A 19,749-nucleotide genomic window follows, 5' to 3' on the forward strand; every position below is an offset into this window, starting at 1 on the left:
GAAGGAATACGGCAAACAACAACAGCAGCAGCGAAATAAAGAAACCCAACAAGAAATGCTCGAGGCTTTTGTATCAGCAGCACACGGCCCGTGACACCCCACATCCCCTTCACCACGCCGACAAAAGCCTCAATGCACGCCTAAAAAACAACAACAAGCAAAGAGCGCTCTGCTGCACCGCTGTCAAAATGAGGTCTCAACAACTCATTCCAATTCGAATGCTTTTGATTTTTTTCCTTTATAGGCGATACGGCGTTGAACAACAACAACACCAGCAACAGAACATTTTATGGCTCTGTTACACGTAGTAGTGATCGAGTTCGTGGCTCAGCCACGTGTACTCCCACCTGCTGAGCTGCGACGCGAGTTGCCCACCCGCCTGCGTGGTGGAGACGTCTTCGCACACCTGCACAAACGTCGGCCAGTCCCGCCAGGCCGCGGGTTCCGTTGCACTGCCGCACCGCAACATCCGCGAAGCGGCACCCTCGTGCGCCTCCGCTGCCATGAACTTCCCTTCTGTCAGACACACCGCCAGCAGCTGCACCGGCAGGGGAAGGCAGAAGACCTGCGTCAGCGACAGCCGCGTCAAGAGCCAGAAGAACTCGGCCAACGCGGCGACGGACGTGACGTCCTCCGCACCGGTCATGCGATGACACAGGCGCTGCACGGACGGGTGTTGCGAGGCCAGCACCAGCTCGTCCGACAGCGTCGTGCCGAAGACCCCGCGGTCGTCGGTGTGGAAGGAGATGCTCGGCAAAACGTACGCTCTGCTGGCACCGTTGGCGTCCTCCGCCACCAGCTCCTTCTCGCTGAACACCACCGTGCTGGGGAGGGCGTCTGCTGACGCCGTGCCATAGCGACGCTCCACGGACCGCCTTCGCGCTGCCAAACGCGCTGCCTCGGTCGCCGCAACACACTGCGCAGACGGCGATGTCGCCGCCGACAGTTCATCCTCTTCGTGTACGTTTGCGTGTCGGCTCTGTGGCATGCGGTCCCACAGCTCCAAGAGATGACCCAGGTGGTGCTCCGCTACACTCGCGTGCCCGCTCGTCAGCAGATTGCTCGTCAGGCACAACTCAATTCCCTGCTGCGCGGCCAGAATCGTGGACAGGTTGTCGTCATCGGTGAAAACAAGGTGGCCCCACCGATCAGGGAAAAAGGCGACCATCGCGTGCAGCTCCGCCGCGTCTTGCTTCTCGCCGCCGTGTAGCGTCACGGCAGCCGCGGTGGTGGGCATCGTCTGCACGGTGGACGCGCCGCACCCCTCGGCTGGCACCGTTCCCCGTCGCGCGGCGGCTAGCGCGGCGCTGAAGGTGGTGTAGAGGCCTCGGTAGCAGTTACCGGAGAGGTCCACGCCGGTGACCCAGCACGTCTGCCGCAGCTTCCGCCACACACGTTCCGGCGTCGTGGTCACCGCCGCGCAGCACCACGTGTGGAATTGCTGAACCTGGCGCTGTTGGGTGCGTGTGGTGAGGCGGGCCGCCTCCCACGCTGCCTCCTCCGTCGCGGCCCGGTTGATGGAGAGCAGCAGGCGGACGTGCATGCGACACACCAAATTGGCGTGCGCCGTCTCCACAAAGAAGCGCCGGTGCGACGGCACATCCGGGGACTCGCGCGGCGGCGGCGGCGGCGCTGCTGCAGTGAACAGCGACCCGTACACGCGGTCGTACACCCGCCACCACCGCACCGCCACCGCCTCCTCTCCCTCTACCGCTGCCTTTTTCTCCCTTTCCTCGTCGATGACGCACTGCGGGTTGGCCAAAATATGCGCAGTGGCCTCCGTCGACAGCAGCTCCCCACTCTCCAAGTCCACCAGCCCGCCCGCCAGCACGTGCTCGACGGTTTCGATGACGGTGTCCACGTACATTTCCTTGGACACTGCCGTGCTGACCGGCTCGTTTGCTCCCTCGGCCATCACCACGGCAGCGGCAGCGGCATGCCGAAAGCTGCGCCGCAAACCGTCGCGCAACGAGGTGCGGATCTCCATCGCCATGATGTTCTCCGCCGCACTGCACAGTAGCATGTCCTGCACCGCCAGACGGGTGAAGGCGAGGTTCGTCATGATCTTGTAAATGGCATCGAACACGGTAAAGCAGTAGTTCATCCGATCCTTTGGGCTGGAATGGGAGGCGGATGCCCCGGCCGGTGCGGCGGCGGCGTCGTGTGAGGCGGGCGACGCCAGCACGTTGCGCATGCGCTTCTCCTGCGAGTTGAAGAAAAGGATGTGGCCCGCCTCCGCCTCCGCGGCGGTAGGGCTCGCCATGTTCTCTGCGGCTTTGTCTGCGCCGCCGCTGGCGTGTGTGCGGCGGTGCTCTTGAAGAAGAAGACGCTCCATGTGCGCCAGCAACGCAGGCGTGATGCTGCCATTCAAATGGCAGTGCAGGTCCGTCTTGGGAATGCGTCGCAACGCCTCCAGCAACGACGGTGGAGATGTCGGCGCTTCAAGAGGTTGCTGCTGCTGCTGAAGAACAACGGCCGCGACGTGTTCCTTATAGAACTGATCCATTGCTCTTCCTATTAAAAAATCAAACAAGAGAAGGCCGACGCGTTAATGCCCCGACTATCAACGGAGGCGGCGTATAAAGAGCAGAGAGGAAAAAGAAAATGAGATTGATGTGCGTGTGTGCGAGGGAGAGAGAGAGAGAAGGAAAGAGCCCCGTATTGCACCAAAAAAAATTTGTTATCTGCGGTGTCTTCAGAAAGAGAGCAACAACAACAACAACAAAATATGCTCTAAGAAGTAGAGGGAGAACAAAGAAGTCAAAACGTGTGGATAGAAGAAAAAGCTCATGGAAGTAAATTCGCCCTTCGCTGCGGCGGCGGCATCACCACAACACACACACACACACCTACCTACACTTCAACAACAAAAAAGGAAGGAGGAGGAAGGGGCTTAAAAGTTCTCTTTTCTGCTTATCATCTATACTGTGCACGACAACGGCTTCGTCTTCCTATCGGCAAGGGAAAATGGAACGAAATATCGTACGCCGTACGTTGCAGCCACCGCAGCAACAACAAAAACACGCAGAAGAAGTCGACGGCAGACAACACGCCGATTCGTGAGAGTATCTTGCATGCCTTCACGTATATACGTCTGCTCTCTTGATGATGAGACTTATCCTCCGTTAAAACCTATACTTTTAGACATTCCACCTTGTTGCACAGTCCTCACTACACGTCGATGAGAACTGCTGCGAAAAAAAACAAGAACGACGCCACTTTAGCAAAAGAAGAACACGAAATGGAGGCGAGAAAGGAATCGCGCGTCTGGCTGGTGAGGAGAACGAGGGGTCAGTTTTCGGCCTCGCTGGTGATTCTGTTAAGGCTCCGCTCTTGACCCACCTCGATCACCATCCTCGACTTCCCGCCCTCGTCGCCCTTCTTCGTGCGTTGGTGTCTCCTTCGTTGACTGTTGAGTTCTTACATAACAAAACAGAAGTGTTACTATACTTTCCTTAGTTACCACCGCCGCCTACGATGTTGAAGACCTGGTTCGACACGTACCACTGACCGTTGTCGCTGGCCAGGTGGAACACGTCGTTGAACTTCAGGGGGTGGCGCTCGTCCTTCAAGGCGACCTCGCCGTTCACCACCACAAGCACACCACCGCTCAGGGAAGGCTGGCAGTCCACGTTGTCCTGCTTGAAGGCGGCCTCCGAGAAGCCGAGGTTCGCAAAGCGGGCCATAATCGCATCCACGCCCTGCATCTGCTCACTCTGCCACGTCAGCAGCGTCGACGGGCGGTAGATGCCAGCCAGCTGCGCGCGCTGGGTGGAGAAGAAGTTGTAGTAGTGCTGCACGAAGCCCGTGCCGACTTCCTGAAAAGACATGATGGGCTCGTTCGCCTTCTTTGCCGTTTATTTGTTGCTGTGTATCAGTGGGGCGGTATATTCTTTTGAGGGGTGAGTGCGGGGGTGAATACGTAGCAGCGGAATACGCTATCTGCTGTGTCTTTTATTTTGGGGAAAAGAAGAAAAAAATAGAGGGCTCTAGCAATCAAGAAGAACCAACACACACACACCGAAGGCACGCGACAAGGGATGAGAAAACGAGGTGGAAAAGGCAAGGGTAGTTGGATGTCTCTCCGGCTCTGTGGGGTTAGTGAGGGTGTGCACCATATATATTTTTTCTTTGCTGCCAAGTACACAAGAGAAACTTGCTCGCCACCAGAGCAGCAGTACTGACGAAACAAATCTACTTTACGCTCCGTCCCACGCCCCCGAAGGAAGAAAAACTGCGTTGCCCAAGTCGATCGCTTTTCTCTCTTCTCTCTTCTCCAGTGGATGTGGTGTTGCCATCACGAAGCGGCAGCAACAGCAGCAATTCTTGCCGGTGGTGTGACGCCTCCGACAGCGCCTGTGTAACATCCGCATTATTATTATTTTAACTATTACTCCGTGAAGGTTAAAAGCTGACGTTAGAAACAAACAACAGAAAATAATACGTCACCAAAAGAAATTACACGAGTTTTAGCGCGCTTAAGCGGCATCCGCCGCTCGCAAGATCGTCCCCCGCCCCTCCCCCCGAGTGAGGGGAGGAGGGACAGGCCCAAACACACACCACACAACGCGGGGGCCCAAACACACACATGTGTCGCTCCTCTCCGCCGTATAAGAAAGAGAAAACGCCAAACAGTAACTTCGCTACAGCCGCTGCGCAGAGCGGAGCTGCGGATCGGCGTACTGCTCCACCGCGAACCAGCCCTTCTTCTCAGCCTCCGCAAACTGCGCCGGAAATGCCGCCTTCTCCCACTTCAGATAGTTGACAATTTGCCGCTGCAGCTGCCGCGCGTTCAGCTGAAAAGGGTTCAGCTTGCGGTCTAAGGACATGCCCTTCAGATCGGTGCCGTAGCGCTGTATAAGGTTGGCGATGGTCGAGCCTTCCTGCTCGCTGACGGGGCGGCCGATCTTCGTCGCCTTCACGTGCTGCACGTGCGCTGCGAGCTCGTCTTGCTCCTCAAACACACGACGGGTTTGCGGGCGAACTTTCGATTTGCGCTTCTCCCGCGCGGTTTTTGCGGCGCTCGGGTCGATGGCAAGTCCTAGTCGGGTGAAGGTCTGCTCCGCCGTGTTGTTCCCCTCGAAGTACTTCTGCGTAAAACGATTGTTGGCACCTGCGACGTCGACGGCGCGGACGTGGGCAAAGCGGCGCTTCAGGTACTGCTTCTTGCCGACGCGGGTAATGGGAATGTTCTTCTTCACCTTCCCTTTGGGGGTGACCTTGAGGCGACCCATTGCGGACTGTACGCGTACGTGCGTGCGTGCGTGCGTGCGTGTTTAGGTTTACGTGGTGAGCTTCCAAATTGTGCTAGGAAGGGAAGTGCCTCTCCGCTGGGTGCAGTACTGCGTGAGAGAGGGTGAGAGAGAGAGGAAGGAGTAGATGAGAGGAACAGTATGGAAAGGAAGAAAAGAAAAAACTCAGACGCTACATGCGGCTTGCGGTGCAAGTGAGCTGCATCAGGCACCGCACCTTCAAGCTTGCAATCGCCCTGTCATACGTACGAGATCCTTCACGCCTACAAAATGTCGAAACAGGAGAATGAAAGAAAGGCCATCAGCGCCGCGTGCCAACAACTGAAATACAATTTGCGATCAAACAACAGCGTGCAGACATCAACGTCAGCTTCCATATCTACGCGAAGTACCACACTCGTCGCCAAACGCGGCCACGAGAGACGGCTTCGACCTGGTCAGCTGCGATGCAGAACTCCACGTTTGTTCATTTCTTCAGATTCTTCACGTGTTGTATATAAAGAGATAAGAAACCAGAAAAATAGTGCATCTATGGGGTGACCCGCACGCACGCGCTCAGGCGGATGCATGACGAGTCACCGTGTGGGAGTGGGGGAGGGGCGGGTGGGGCAGCGGTGCCGGTGTGTGCCGACGCCGCCGCTCACGCCGCCTCCGCCGGGTTCCACTGCACGACGTGCACGCACCCCTCTCTAGTGGCGCTCACCGCGCAGACGCATGGCCAGCTGCACGTCCTTCGGCTGGATCGTCACGCGCTTCGCGTGGATGCAGGCGAGGTTCGTGTCCGCGAGCACCGACACGATGTACGACTCCGTCGCCTCCTGGATGGCCATGATGGCGCTGCTCTGGAAGCGCAGGCCCTCCTTCTGCGCGCTGGACACCTCGCGCACCAGGCGCTGGAACGGTGCGCGCTGGATCAGCAGGTCCGTGCTCTTCTGGAAGCGGCGGATCTCGCGGATCGCGCACGTGCCCGGGCGCCAGCGGCGCTGCGCCTTCTTCACGCCCGACGCGGCGCGCGGCGCCTTCTTGCTCTTCTTCGACGTGATGCTGCGCTTCGCGCGGGCGGTCTCCTTGGTGCGGGACATGGTGACGGCGGGGTGGGGTGTATGGGGGTGTGTGGGTGTGGGTAGCGGGGCTCGATGAGGAAGCTGGAAATCTGCCGTGCAATGAACAGCGAAAGTAAAGGACGAGGGAGGGAGAGAGAGAAGAGGTTCGACGGTGAATAGTTAAGAAAAACAACAGCAACAGCAGCGAAGAAGTTGCCTTGTGAAGTGGACTCTTCACGGTTCATGCATTAGAAACGAAGGTGGGACGGCCAAAGGAGGCACACTTGCGGCGTTGGTGCGCTGCCTTTGCCGAACCGTCGGTGTCACGCTCCGCGTTGGACTCGGAGCTTGCAGCAAAGGAAAAGGCAAGAGAAGAGAGTAGAAGAGGAAGACACACACACATACACACATTGTAAGGGTACAACGAAGGCGCTCATGCGAGAGGGAGAGAGAGAGAGCACAAGGTGATGAGGAAAGGATGGCACGTGCAGCTGTCAACACCCACGCACACAGAGGGACACCTTCCGTGGCTGCTTTTTTAAAGCGTAGGAGTAGTGGTACAAGTGGGAAGGGGCGCGGTGACGTTCATCGGCGAAGACAAACAGAAGGACCTCTCCCCCATGCTCCTACCGCAGCGGCATTCATCCCACAAAAGACGAGAAAAGAAAAGGAAGAAGGTAAAGTGAAAACTCAAAACACAAGCAAGGTGGGGCACACTGCGCAGCGTATACAGTGAGAAAACAGTGGAAGAGAAAGCCATAAAACTACTCGTGAGAAAACCAACAGAAGTGCTGCGAAGGGCGAACAACAACAATATGGAAAGGATGAGTCGTGAGAGCACAGTAATAAAAGAAGCGGCAAATGAAGGTCGACACGTGCGTCTCAGCGAAATACACGACCGCAAAAATCAACTTGGGCGTGCCAAGTTCCCTCACGTACGTATCATTTCTGTGTATCGGCGTGTGTGTGTTTGTTTGTTTCTGTCTTCTCCTCTACACCGAAAACACGTGTCCAGCACCCGACTACGCCGTGGAAGGGGGAGTTACGGACAGGAGCTGGTAGCGTCGGCGGTCCACCTCCCGCGCCACCTCCTTCTGCCGGGCTCTGCACACCGGCAGCACGTCTTGCAGGGCAGCCCCAATGAGGGAGTCTGTCATGCAAAACAGCGGCACTGCCACAGCGGGTAGGGAGGAGCGCTGCACTGGCGATGTGTGTCGTCGCACTCGTGCAAGGCGCACTCGAAAGGCGGAAGTGGGAGGCGGTGGCGGCGGACTCGACGAGGCCGGAGCAGCAGCGGAGGTGCCGTCGGCCGTGTTTGTTGAAGGAGAAGATCTGGGGACAGCCGCTGCACGAGCGGCGGGGGCCTCGGTGGGGCGACGCGTCTTTTCTTCTACCAGCTCATCCGTTCTGCCCTCCCTCACAGCAGCAGCGCCATCAACGGGTGGCTGTCGATGCACGCGGGCTTGTGGGTCTGTGTGAGCGAGCAGGGCCCGAGAAGATGGAGAAGTTGGTGATGGAAGAGGCGGGGCCGGCAGCCGATGTGGCGTCAGCAGCGAGGAGGAGGACGGCACCGCTCCTCCGTCAGGCATCGTCGCCGAAAGCGGTTGGGGGTGATAGCGATAGGAGGTCGCAAAAGGACCGGGCGGGATCGGGCCGGGGGCCCACATGCGCTTCACATCGTGCCACACCGCCGCTACAGTAGGCGAAGGCGGCGGCGGGTGATGATGATGGTGGTGTGTCGGAACCTGCGGACTTGGTGGCGTCGCGGTGGCCACAGGGTGCGTCGCGCTCGCCGTTGTTCCCCGCTCCACACTCTTACCGCGCTGAGGCGTGTGCAGCGCGTCTTGTTGACTCAGACTTCTCTGCGCGACGTCCTCGCGTGAGATGAGCGCTGCTGGGGAACGCCACGGCGGCTTCGATGCTCTCTCAATCTTCGTCTCGTGCGTGTTGCGGGTGGAAGCGTTGACATTTCTATCTTTCTGATTCCTCTGCGCACGCGCCTCATTGACTTTCATGCCTGCGTCCTCGAGGAATAGAAATGACGAGGGGGTTGATGCGTTGTCCGTCACCATCCACAGCATGTTGTGCGCCCCACCGTTGCGGTGCCGCGGAACTCGGCGCGCGTGCGACGACGACGGCAGCGTTTGTGCTTGTCCGCCTCTTCCTCCCTTCTCCGTCCACTCCGCTGCGGCTCCTTCCTCGCTTCGATTCGCTTTACCGTCCTCCTCGTTCTGCACCTCCTCCGCCAACCCGCTGCGCCCCAAGACGTGCTGTCGCCGACTGCCGCTTCCACCCCCACCTCCATTGCCGGAGCTGTTATTGTTGTTGTGGTACCGGCTGCTTCGCGGTGTACCCGTGCCATGCTCCGGTATCATGCTACTGATGCCCTCACGTGAGCGTCGACGGTGGTGGTGGTGGCGATGGCGTGAGCGACGCTCCGGCTGCCGGTCGTACAACGCGTCCGGCCCGGGAAAGGAGGAAAAGCCAGGGCCGTCACTAACAAGGTGCTCGTCCGGCGCTTGATCGACTCCGCCAGCCGCCGCCGCCGCAGAGCTGCGACGGCCCCACGCACGCCTCTGCTGTCCGGCAGTATTCGTTTTATCAGTTTTGCTTGTATTCCACCGATCGTAGTACTGGGCCTCCGTGCCGATATCGCCGTGCGTGCCGTGCGGTGGGTCGTCGTGTGTTGGGTGCGGCATCACACCCATCGACGGAGGAGTGGTGGCGCTCGCCGCCGCCGTCGTCGCTGGACCGACGGCTGTGGTGTCAACTCTGTTCATTTCTCGCTCGGGAGACCTTGGGAGGGACGCGGGAGTTTGAGTCGTGTCTCGGTTGCTCCCACTTGCGCCTTCGTGCTTCAGCGTTCGCCGCTGCGGCTGTGGTGCAGAGTATGCTGTAGTGTCCTCTCCCCTCCTGCCACTGCTGCTGCTGCCGCCGTGTGGATCGACGCCGGCCGGCACGACAACACCGCTGTGTGAAATGGAAAAGGCGATGGGCTCGATTGCCGCCGCCGTGCCGCCAACCAAAGTGGTGGTCGTCGTCATGGTGCCCGCTGTGGCCGCTGACCGTGTCGCGAAGGGCAGCATCAGCGGCGCATGCTGCGCGGGGGGTGCTGCACGCAAGACGGTGGCTAAAAGGGCTGATGTAACGGGGTGGCTCGCGTTGCCGCCACCGCCACCACCGCCTGGGCTGCCGCTCGTGTCCATTAGCAGCGCATCGGCGAAGGCTTCGACAGGAGAGGACGATGGTGTCGCCCCTGCTAAACTGCCGTTGTTCCCAGCCGCCGCCACCGCCGCAGCAGCAGCAGCACCACCACCACCACGATCCGCCGAGGACGACGCGGAGGACCGCGACGCTGCCTGCAGCCGTGAATCGTCGTTGTTGAGTAAACTCAGCCCGCCCAGCTCCTGCTCTAGTAATGAAGAAGTCGGTTTGATCGGAGAGACGTCAGGGAGGTCAGCCGCAGCGTCGTCCACTTGTTTGTCAGACTCTGGTATGATTGGCCGTTCCTGCCGTTGTTGTGCAGGTTCTCGTCGTGGCCGTAGGGCGTGCGGTCGTGACGGAGCATCGTTTCTATCGCTGTTACGTGCTGGCGCATGACCAAGAAGTACACGCGGTTGTCGTGCAGCGGGGCCCACTGCGGTTTGGTGTTGTGCAGGAGAGGACTTCCGTGGGCAATCCGGCCTTTGCTCCGCCCCCTCGGGTGATCGCGTTCGTGCCTTTCCCGCCGACCAGGTATGCGGTGTAGCGTGCCGTGGCCACTGCTGCGGAGAAGACTTGGCTCCCGTCCGCGAAGAGCTCGCCCGCATCCCGTCACCACTAGCAGCTGCTGCTGCTGCACTGCGAATACGCGCAGAGTTGGCTGACATGCCAGGCGAGGTCCGCCGCGGCGTGGTCGTGCGCCTGTCCCTTCCAGGAGTGCCGCTGTTGCTGCGTGGCGGCACCGCACTGCTCGGCGGGTCTGTCCGTGTGTTCTGCGCCTCAAAGCTATCACTCTCCGCACCATCCTCTTCCTCATCCTCTGTGTAGGCGTCGTCCACCGCTTCCACGCCACCTTTATTGACTCCTCGGTGCCGCATCGTGCGTAGCATCGGCGCTAGTGGTGGGCTGCGGTTACGACGGTCCTGCAGGACGAGGGTTTCTGCCGTGTCAGCCGCCGCAGAAGCAGCGCCCATCCGTTGCCGTGGCGGAGTCGAGCTGGCGACGTCGACGGCGGCGGCGGCGTTCCCGGTTGCTCCGCCTCGGCCTCTCGACAGTGCGCGGCGTGCGTGCCCGCTGCTGTGGTGGTGCGGCGGTGGTGGTGGGTTCTTCTGCTCCTCTTCCTTCGCCTTCATCCACTGCGACTTCCGCTGCCGGCGCAGCACCTCGTAGTGCTGCCGCTGCTGGCGCTCCAGCTGCATCAAGTAGGCATGGTACTCCACCAGGGAGGCGGGGATGGGCGACGACGACGGCGGCGGCGGTGGCAGCGGCAGTGCCCCTCGCACGTGCGCAAATCGCGATGCCGCCTGCGCGTCGTCATCGTCACCCTCATCTGCGCTTGGATGAGGTAGTATACTCGTGTTGCTGATGCCGTGTTGCAGCAGGTCCGCTGCGTCCTTCTCGTTTACGACGGAGGACATCACGACGCCCCTGGACGGCGGTGTGGAGGGCATGGGGGGAGGGGGAAGCAGGCGCGCCGCGTCTTGTATGAACGCCTGCTTGACCGCGTCAATAGATTGCAGCTGCACCGAGCCCTTCAACCTCGGCGCTGCGGTCGGCTGCTGTCGTTTTGAATGCTGCTGCTGTTGAGGTTGGCTGGAGTGGCGCTGGCGTGGTGGGGCGGTCTGCGGCGTGACGGAGGGCTGCTGAGGCGGCAGCGCACTTTCCATCGTCTCGAGCAGCTGCTGCCGCTGCAGCTGGACCAACGTTTCCAAGTCCTGTTGAATGGCGTAAAGGTATTGGGAGGAGGTGACGCTGCTCGCATCCGTTGCATGACTGCTCTGCATGCGCGCAGATGCGTTGGACGAGGAGGAGGACGGGGGCGGAGGACGCAACTGCACGATGGTGGACGGCACGTTTTTGCGAGGTGAGGCGGTGTTGTCGCTCGAGTGAGGATGAGCCTTCGCTTCACCGAGTCGCCTCCGCTCCTGCTGCTGTGGTCGGCTTTGCCCGCTGTCCGCTTCACCCCCCGAGGACGTCAACGGCGGCACCTCCTGCGACTCACACGTGGCAAGAGGACGCTTCGCACGCTGCACCGGGTGATCGCGGGGCTCGTCGTTGCGGTTATCGCTGCACTCCGGACTTAACGGGCCGCCGTCCGCGCCGGTCTGCGCTGCGTCCCACCACCCCGCCGCCGTCGATGTGCGTGGGGGAGCGTCGGCGCCGTTGTGAGGGCGATGAACAGCGCTGCTCACCTTTGCGGTGCTGCCCGCCAGACCCGCGGGGGACGAGAGGGAAGCGACCCGCATGGCTGCCCACACCGATAGGCACACACAAGCACACACTATACGTTCGATTCTCTTTCTTTCTCTTTTCTCTTTTCTGAGAAGACGCTGAGAAGGAACAAATCAAAAGAGAACTGAAGGCAGTTTGGCCGACAAAGCACTCCACTCGATGACGCGTGTACACGCACAAGCGCACACGGAGAAGCACAAGATAATAAGCGGAGGGAGAGCCCAGAGAGACGAGTGCGAGGTGCTCGTGGCTAAAGCTGCGAGACATCCAAATGGAGAAGAGAGAGAGAGCGAGAGAGAAAGAGATGAGAGGCGAGCTTTAAGCGCGCAACATACTGGTCTTTTTCTTTAATAGAAGGAGGAGCGTGTCGGCTGCATTTATTTGATATGCGACAAAGCACCGCCGTTGACGGCAACGAGCGCGCTTCTTTCCCCTGTTGAGCTCAGCTAGGAGGGGGACCGAGAAGGCATCGTTCGATCTCCCTTCCTTTTCGCACCATCAAAGTTGGAAGAATACTTTCTTTTCGCTCTTCGCTTTCATTCTTCGCTGCGTTGCGCCGGCCCTTCAAGGAGCCTACAAGGAAAAATAATCCTCCTTTATTCTCTCCCATTTTGATTTTGTGCCTTGGCTTCGCATTTCGCGCGCTACAAGAAGAGTTCGCTGCGTCTCCTGTGCTGTCCTCTTCCTTCTGTCCGCCTCGACGTGCTGCGCTGGGGTAGCGGTACGGACCAGAAGAGCAGGGGGAAGAGGAGGGCCGAAGCAGAACTCGTGCCTGTCGGCCAGACTGCACGCACACATCCGCGGCGTGGCGCGCACACATGCGAGGAGGAGAAGTGGACCAGACGAAAGCTCTCAGCGTGTTTTTAAAAGGAAAACAAAATGGAAAAAGAAAAGGAAGAACAAAACCACCGCGAATAGGAAAATCAGAAGAGAGCCAAAATAATAATAATAGAAACCTTCAATCGAAGCATCGCACAGTTCATCACGCTTGTGAGTGGGTGCGTGTGCGGCTCTCGCTCTACTTCGTCTACAAATCCGCGTACGACGTGGAGAGGGCCGTCTCCAGCTTCTTGTGCCCCTCTGCACCGGCCTTACCGCCCTGCATCACCTTTATCAGGCGAATCTTGAAGATGAGCGTCGCGTTGGGCGGGATGACGCCACCGGCGCCACGCGTGCCGTAGGCCAGCTCCGGCGGCAGGTACACCTCCCACTCCTCGCCCTCTACCATGTACTGCAGGGCCTCGGTCCAGCCTTTGATTACCTGGTTTGGCGCAAAGGAGGAAGGCTTGCCGCGATCCATGGAGCTGTCGAAAACCTTGCCGTTCGGCAGGGTGCCATGGTAGTGCACGGAGCACGCGTCCCCGACGTTCGGTGACTTGGCCGAGGCGACGTCCGTCACCTTGTTGATGATCTTAAAGCGCATCCCGCTAGGCAGCTTGTGCACGCCCGCGGTGGCGTCCACGGTGGCCCAGAACTGTTGGTCGGCAGCGCTCATTCCCTTCGGCATTCAAGGATCAGAAGAAAAAAAAAATGCAAAGGAAGAATAGAGGAGAGTAATAACAACGACGGTGAATCGGAAGGGCTTGCAGCAGACGAGTTACATTCGTGTTTGTCAGATAATGATGTACGTTGAGAGGAGATCAAGGAGAAGAGGAGGGGGTGGGGGGGGGGGAAGGAGACGGGGAGTTGCTCCGTCCACAAGACGGCGCGCCACGGAGAGGGAGTTCTTCGCCTTTCTGGAAGCCTCCACAGCCGTTTGAAGAGAAGCCTGAGAGAGAGAGAGAGCAGCTTCTGTTTTAGCAACAGCGCGATTTTCTTCTTCCGCTTCAGTCGCTTTGGGACGCCTCTCGTGTACGTCGTGGACCAAATACTGTCGTTCAATCAAAGACAAGACTCCTTCTTTCCTTCCCAAACAACATCACCAACAACAGAAAAGCCTCATTAACAGGTAAAGTACATAAACACACACACACACACACTACAGCGGAAGCCGCACGCGCCAACGCTCGAGCGCAGTGCACCCACAGAATCGTCCGAGAAATCAAGGAAAGAAAACAAGAGAGAAAAAGAGATATCGTTCCTGTACATCTACAGCAGTAATAAGAAAAACACAAGGAAAGGAACGGAAGACACGGGGTGTAGGGGGTGGGGTGGGGAGTACGCACGACAGTTGCCAGCACCGCCACGCACTGCTGCACCCATTCCCCCCCCTTCTTCTCCTTCTTCTGCGATTGAGTTCCACTCGCGTCGTCGAGTTCGCTACGACTAATCTACATATAGGTCCGCCCACCGGTTCACATCAGCGCAATTCTGTCGCGTTGACCTCTCCGTGACTTGCGCATCGGTTTCTGCTTCGTCTGGGTGCATCCAGCGCTGATAGAGGCCCACTCGCGCGGCGTGCTCTGACTCTGCCAGGTAGTGCTGCTCGAGCGTACACAGCACGTCCAGCTCCCGCATCTGATCCCGCCAGATCAGCTCCGCCACCTCCTCCTGTTCTTGCCGCTTCTGCGCACAGCGCGCCACCGCGGCGGCACGGAGGCGACGTTCCTTCCGCGAACTGTGTGCCCGCCACGCCTGCTGCACAGATCGAGCTGTCAGATGAAGGTACTGCTGGGCTGCGGCCGCCTCAGCCTCTGCCGCGGCTGTGCGCCGGCGTTGCTGGTGACGGCGAACGGCACGTTGCACCACAATGGCGGCGGCGTCGTGGCGCATCTCGCGCACGGCGGTGGAGTAAATGTGCAGTTTTTCTTCGAGGTGGCGCCGACGTCGCTGCTGGACGGCGTAGGACGCGTCCTGTGCGCGGAGCATTGTTTGTACGAGACAGCTCGCGTGGCGGCGGCGCTGCGCCAGTGCGACCGTCGCGGCGAGTCGCCGTGCGTGGTCGACCAGCCGCGCCTGCCGCAGCACCTGACGGGCCTGCCCAGCTCGCGACACCGCCTGCAGGAGAAGGACGGACTCGTAGAAGGTGCGGCCCACGCGCGCCTTCAGGTTGTATGCCAGCAGCTGCGCCAGCGCCCCGCGAGCCGCGCTCTGCACCGACACCAGCGCCATCGACAGACGAAGCTCACGCGCGAGACGATCCTCTTGCAAGGTGCGGCGGATCTGCCGAAGGTAGCGGCGCTGTCGACAGGCAAAGTAGCGTCGCCACGCCCGCTGCATACACGTAGCGGCGGTGCGGAGCTGACGTGCACGCTGCAGCGCTACCTCCATTCGGCGCCGCGCCACCGTCGAGCGCCAGCCATCGGCGATGCACTGCGCTGCGTTCTCTTGTCGTGCCTGTGCCTCGCGGGCGACACGAGTTTCATGGCACACGTGTTCCTGCAGCACAATTAGCAACACCGTCACCGCGGCATCGCGCTTCAGGCGCAGCGCGAGTGCCTCCGCGGCGCGGGTGCGCTTCAGCTCCTTGACACGACCTCGCGCCTGTGCCCCACGAACCCGTTTTTGAATGACGGTGGCCGCCCGTGCAAGGCGATCCGCCTCCGCCCGCAGACGCTTCTGCTCCTCCACTTCCACATTGCGGCGTCGCCAGTACGCCTTCTGCGGCTGCGTCGTCCGCCACCAGCGCTGCACCGTCACGGCGGTCACGTCGTACAGCCGAAGCCGTGCATCCCGCTCGAGATTGAGCTGCGCACGCAGGCGCCGCCGCTCACGCCGCTGCTGACCCCACCGCCGTGCCGCCCGCGTTAAGACCTCCGCGGCGGCGATCTGACGCTGCTCGAGCGATCGACGTTGCGCGTCGGCCGCGTGCCGCGCCGCGAGCGCTGCACGCCGCTTCTGCTGCTCCCACACACACAGCACGAAGCTCTCGATCGCCAGTGCGGCCGCTTTCTGGATGATGTAAACGAAGCGGTAGAGCAGTTGCTGTCGGGTGTGCAGAATTCGTCGAGCGCGGCTGCACCGCCAGGCGCGCTGAATGACCGCCGCCGCCTGCACCCGCCGCACGTTTAGCTGGGCAAAGTAGGTGCGAATTTCCCGTTGGAGCCGTGCGTTGCGCTGCGGCAGCGTTTCTGCGTTGTAGTCGTCGTCCTCTTCTTCGTCCTCTTCTTCGTCCTCTTCCTGCTGCTCTTCACTCTCTTCGCGTTCCTTCACCGACGTGCGAGAGCTACCGGCGAAGTACGCGGTACTCTTTCGAGAGTTCGACGCGGGCGTCTCCGCCGATCGGCCGTCGTCATTCACGGAGGTGTGCGAGGAGGGCGCCTCGCGTCCGCGCGCACGTGAGGAGGGCGGGTTCGTGGACGGGCTCGCGGGGTCGCCCGACTTCGATTTTTTGCTGTTCGCGCTGGCGGTCCGTCGCACCTCCGTCAGCGGGGGCAGCAGCTGCCGATCCGGCCGTTGCCGCCGCTGCGGTCGGTTGCTGGGCGACCCCGCGTCCTGTCCGGCGGAGGAGTCGTTCAGGAACGACACGGAGTCCTCGGTGTCTGCGGAGAGTAGCAGCGCCTCCGTTGACGCGATCGTCTCCCGCTTTCCTTTTGTCTCTTCCTTCATCCTTTTCTTTTCTTTACCCTGCACCGTCGACGCCTTGCGCGCTGCTTCCGATCCAAAAACGGCGTCGCGGACACTGCTGAAGAGGGTAAACGCGTCCTCTGGGTTGCGCAGGCGGTAGCAGCGGCGGAGCGCCTCGCGGCCCTGCGTGCGTGTGGGGAGTGCCTGCTTCCCGCGTGGCAGCTGTGGCGGCCTCGGAGCTGCGACGGCTGTGCCGGGCAGCGTGGCAGCAGCCGCAGCCGTGCCCCCATCAGCAGCCGTCGCTGCATCCGCGGAGAACAGGAATGGATGCGGGGGCGGGAACGTATTGCGAAACGCGTCTGGCGCCCCACCGACACCGCCGTTCCCGCCGGCCCACTGCGGCTCATGCATCGTACGCAGTAGTGTGTGCAGTGGACGCGCGCGTTGGGTGGACGCGGGCTTGTCGACCTGTTGCTGCTGTTGATGCTGTGATGGCGCGGAGGAGGAGGCCGTCGTGAAGGCACGCGAGGCGCCGGGCGGGCGTGGCATCGTGGAAGCGGCGAACGCGAAGCCGCTCGAGCTGGCCGGCAGACGGGGAGGGGGTGGAGAAGGGGAAAGACGGGGATTCGGTGTTGTCGCGGTGCGTACAGGCTGCTGCTGTTGCTGCTGCGAAGACACAGGCGGCAGCAGCTTTGGCAGGAAAGTGGACGATGGAGTGCCGCGTGGTAGAGCGGGGAGGGCAGACGAGCGGGCGGGCAGCTGCGTTGGGATCAGCGGAGTGGTGGCGCGATACGTCGGGGCAAGCGCAGCAGCTCGGTGGATGCCCCCCGCATCTGCTGAGAGCCTCTTCTTCGCTTCGTAAGGCTTCTCGTCGGGTGTGGGCGATGGAGTTGTTGCTGCTGCGGCGGTGGTGGAGTGCAGAAGCAAGCTGGCGAGCTTCTCCACAAAAGGGTGCAAGCGTCCAAGGACTTGCTGACCCAGCGTATACGCTTCTTGCCAGTAGTAGCGGCATTCCTGTGACGGGGTGTAGCTGTGATTGCTACTGCTGCTGTTCTCTCCACCGTCGTTGCCGCCTTCTGCGTGACGCCTCGCATCGGTGGCATAGCCGAGCCACAGAAGCACACCAGGCAGCAGCAGGCGTGCCGTCGCCTCGCTCGACCACAATGAGCGGAGCAGCTTCTCGACCTTCCCGCAACGCTTCAAAACAACTGCCAGCACCTGCAAACGCTGCTGCTGCTGCTGCTCCTCCTCCTGTTCCATAAGAGGAGGAGAGGACGACGGTGACGGGTAAAGCGAGGCTGCAATGGTGAGCCACAGAAGCTGTGTAGCGGTGCACGCCACCCGCAGCCCACCCAGCTCCGTCTGCACCGACGCGAGAAAAGACGCGTCGGTTTTCGTCGTGAAGAGGCTTCGATTGCTGTCCCCCTCTTTCTCTCCCCCTTCCCTTTCTGACGGCGGCGGTGGCGTTGGCGAAGAGGAGGCAAGGCTCGCCAGCTGTGCGTGCACGTACACGGCTAGATGCGCCTCCCACCTGCACAGCTGCTTCGTCATCGCACATGCCGTGGCGTAGCCGTGCGCGGCGGCGGCTTCTCTGGACGAAAGGAGAGAGGCTGTCACTTCATCGCGGTCACCGGCTACTTCGGTTTGTCGCGCAGACGAGGTTATTTGCTGCTGCTTGCTTCTTCTGCTCGCTGCGCCGCACTCCGCCCAGGCCTGCCAGAGAAACAGGGGGAGCATCGTGAAGACCGTGTTGGAGGCGGAGGCGACCAGCGGCTGGGCGAAGGAGTGTATAAGACACTGCTCGGTGGGCGTGTAAATGGCCTCGTTCTCCTGGGAAGACGGCCGGGTCTCGAGGGTGTCCCCGGCGTGGCGCAGCTGCAATACGGCGAGTGCCAGGACCACACTCAGCTGCGGCGCGTTCACCGGCGTCTCGGTGTGTTGGGCGCGACTCGCGGCGTCCGCCGGCTCTGTCTGCATACGTGAGAAAATATCTAGAAGAGCTGGAATGCAAAGGCAGATGTCGCGCTGTAAGGTCCAGTGACGACGGAGGAGCAGGGCAAGTTGCACCACATCGGAGGGGCAGGCGAGCACCGCCGGTGCAGCGGCAGCCGCGTATACCGGCGCGTTGGGCAACCGCATCGACTCCCGCAAGTCTGCAGGCAGGCAAGCCTCTAAGACCCGAACGGCCTCCTGCACCGCCGCCTCACCGTCGTTCCTTCCGTCATCGCTGCTCTCCGCTCCCTCCTGCGTGGTACAAGTGATGGAGCTGGCCGGCGACAGAGCCGTTTGCAGGTCGGTGAAGCGCAGAAGCAAGTCCTCCACGGTATACCGTCGCTCCTCTGCGGTGCTTGGGTGGGTAGGTGACGGGAGCGGCTTGTCTGCCTCAGCGGTCGGAGAGCACTCGGCTGCGAAGAGGGTCACGCCTTCTGCGAGGAGCTGAAAAGCGGTAGAGTGGGCGGCGTACACCGTTGCGTAGGCGGCGTAGAGCTGCTGCTGTTGCGGCTTCTGCTGGGGTTGTTCAGGTTCGCCTTCGCGCACAGCAACGCGCTGCGCGGCGCCAGCGACGTGCGATTTCGTGGAGACGACGTGCGCCATGCCGATGAGCGAAAATAATAATAATAATAATAATAAAGAAAAAAGGGGGGAGGGATGAAAATACAGACTTCTGGACCGCTCTTGCCTCTACGCGATTCGCAAGAAGAGCACAAGAAAGAAAGGCTTGCGCGCCGGCAGAGATGGACCAGCCTGTGTGGACGGTGGCTCTCGATTTCGAGGCACGGCAGCCGCTGGCAGTTTACGAGAATTAGAGAGAAAAAAAAGTGTGGAGTGCCGCCACTAATGAGAACAGTTCAACGTGTGTGTGCGTGTGCGGGTGTAGAGAAGATATATAATACGCAGGCGCGCATGAATGCACCGCCCATTGCACACGCGGGGTAGAAACGACAACAACAGATAAGATAATAGCATAGTGGGTTGATGCGTCGCAGGAGGGAGCGGAAGAAGCAGCAGGGTTGTTGAATGCAAGTATGCAAAGCTGTCCTTCACTGTGGAGCATGGCGAGCAGTAACCACACGCGGAGAGCGGGAACTGTGGGGCGTCGTCCCTCAGCCGCGCCTTCGCACATCGTTATTTGCCCTTTCCGCTGCTGCAAGTCTCACCACTCCTCTTTCTTTCCTTAATCCACACAGGTCGAAGCGGCACAGAGTGGTGGCGCGATCACGCGACCGAGGAGTGGTTATCAGAATGGGAGGCGATGTGGGTCCATCCTGATCGCCAAGAAGCTCAGCGAGACAGAAGAATCGCAGCGAGGAGAAAAGCCATAAAGAACTTCCACCTGCCTCCCTCTGCACTGCGCCGCGGTCAGGTCTGGCAAGACGCAACGGAAACAAGGCGAACGGAGGCAGATGAACGTCCCCACAGCGTGCACTCCTCTTCAGCAGTAGAGAGAGAGAGAGTTGTGGTGTTTTATAATTATTGCATTCTTCAGCACGCACACGCCCACACATACACACGCCATCCAGTCCAAAGAGAGAATACATAACACACACACACACGCGGTATACCTCGCTAACACA

The 19,749-nt window shown here is 60.4% G+C and overlaps 7 protein-coding genes across 9 annotated transcripts; all 7 read right to left on the reverse strand.

Annotated features, from left to right (window-relative positions):
* Positions 1 to 298: 298 nt before the first annotated feature.
* On the reverse strand, positions 299 to 2,734 carry ABB37_08161 (hypothetical protein; the record flags this gene model as incomplete). Its single annotated transcript, XM_015807061.1, has 1 exon — positions 299 to 2,734. The coding sequence occupies exon 1, from the start codon at positions 2,504 to 2,506 to the stop codon at positions 299 to 301; it is 2,208 nt and encodes a 735-aa protein (XP_015654456.1). The 5' UTR covers positions 2,507 to 2,734.
* Positions 2,735 to 3,455: 721 nt separating this feature from the next.
* Positions 3,456 to 3,990, reverse strand: ABB37_08162 (putative nuclear transport factor 2; the record flags this gene model as incomplete). Of its 3 annotated transcripts, none has more annotated exons than XM_015807064.1 (1): positions 3,456 to 3,990. In XM_015807064.1, exon 1 carries the CDS (start codon positions 3,828 to 3,830, stop codon positions 3,456 to 3,458), a length of 375 nt encoding a protein of 124 aa, XP_015654459.1. In that variant the 5' UTR covers positions 3,831 to 3,990. The 3 variants fall into 3 exon arrangements, with proteins under 3 accessions (XP_015654459.1, XP_015654458.1, XP_015654457.1); XM_015807063.1 differs by having other exon boundaries at positions 3,456 to 3,988; XM_015807062.1 differs by having other exon boundaries at positions 3,456 to 3,952.
* Positions 3,991 to 4,643: 653 nt separating this feature from the next.
* On the reverse strand, positions 4,644 to 5,343 carry ABB37_08163 (hypothetical protein; the record flags this gene model as incomplete). The annotated part of the gene is made up of 1 exon (XM_015807065.1): positions 4,644 to 5,343. Exon 1 carries the CDS (start codon positions 5,232 to 5,234, stop codon positions 4,644 to 4,646), a length of 591 nt encoding a protein of 196 aa, XP_015654460.1. The 5' UTR covers positions 5,235 to 5,343.
* Positions 5,344 to 5,941: 598 nt separating this feature from the next.
* Positions 5,942 to 6,406, reverse strand: ABB37_08164 (putative histone H3; the record flags this gene model as incomplete). The annotated part of the gene is made up of 1 exon (XM_015807066.1): positions 5,942 to 6,406. Exon 1 carries the CDS (start codon positions 6,332 to 6,334, stop codon positions 5,942 to 5,944), a length of 393 nt encoding a protein of 130 aa, XP_015654461.1. The 5' UTR covers positions 6,335 to 6,406.
* Positions 6,407 to 7,317: 911 nt separating this feature from the next.
* Positions 7,318 to 11,985, reverse strand: ABB37_08165 (hypothetical protein; the record flags this gene model as incomplete). The annotated part of the gene is made up of 1 exon (XM_015807067.1): positions 7,318 to 11,985. Exon 1 carries the CDS (start codon positions 11,740 to 11,742, stop codon positions 7,318 to 7,320), a length of 4,425 nt encoding a protein of 1,474 aa, XP_015654462.1. The 5' UTR covers positions 11,743 to 11,985.
* Positions 11,986 to 12,755: 770 nt separating this feature from the next.
* ABB37_08166 (putative FKBP-type peptidyl-prolyl cis-trans isomerase) lies at positions 12,756 to 13,311 on the reverse strand (the record flags this gene model as incomplete). Its single annotated transcript, XM_015807068.1, has 1 exon — positions 12,756 to 13,311. Exon 1 carries the CDS (start codon positions 13,233 to 13,235, stop codon positions 12,756 to 12,758), a length of 480 nt encoding a protein of 159 aa, XP_015654463.1. The 5' UTR covers positions 13,236 to 13,311.
* A 682-nt stretch (positions 13,312 to 13,993) lies between these two features.
* Positions 13,994 to 19,010, reverse strand: ABB37_08167 (hypothetical protein; the record flags this gene model as incomplete). The annotated part of the gene is made up of 1 exon (XM_015807069.1): positions 13,994 to 19,010. The coding sequence occupies exon 1, from the start codon at positions 18,767 to 18,769 to the stop codon at positions 13,994 to 13,996; it is 4,776 nt and encodes a 1,591-aa protein (XP_015654464.1). The 5' UTR covers positions 18,770 to 19,010.
* Positions 19,011 to 19,749: the final 739 nt, after the last annotated feature.

This window comes from Leptomonas pyrrhocoris (assembly GCF_001293395.1).
Source record: "Leptomonas pyrrhocoris isolate H10 chromosome Unknown, whole genome shotgun sequence".
NCBI lineage: Eukaryota > Euglenozoa > Kinetoplastea > Trypanosomatida > Trypanosomatidae > Leptomonas > Leptomonas pyrrhocoris.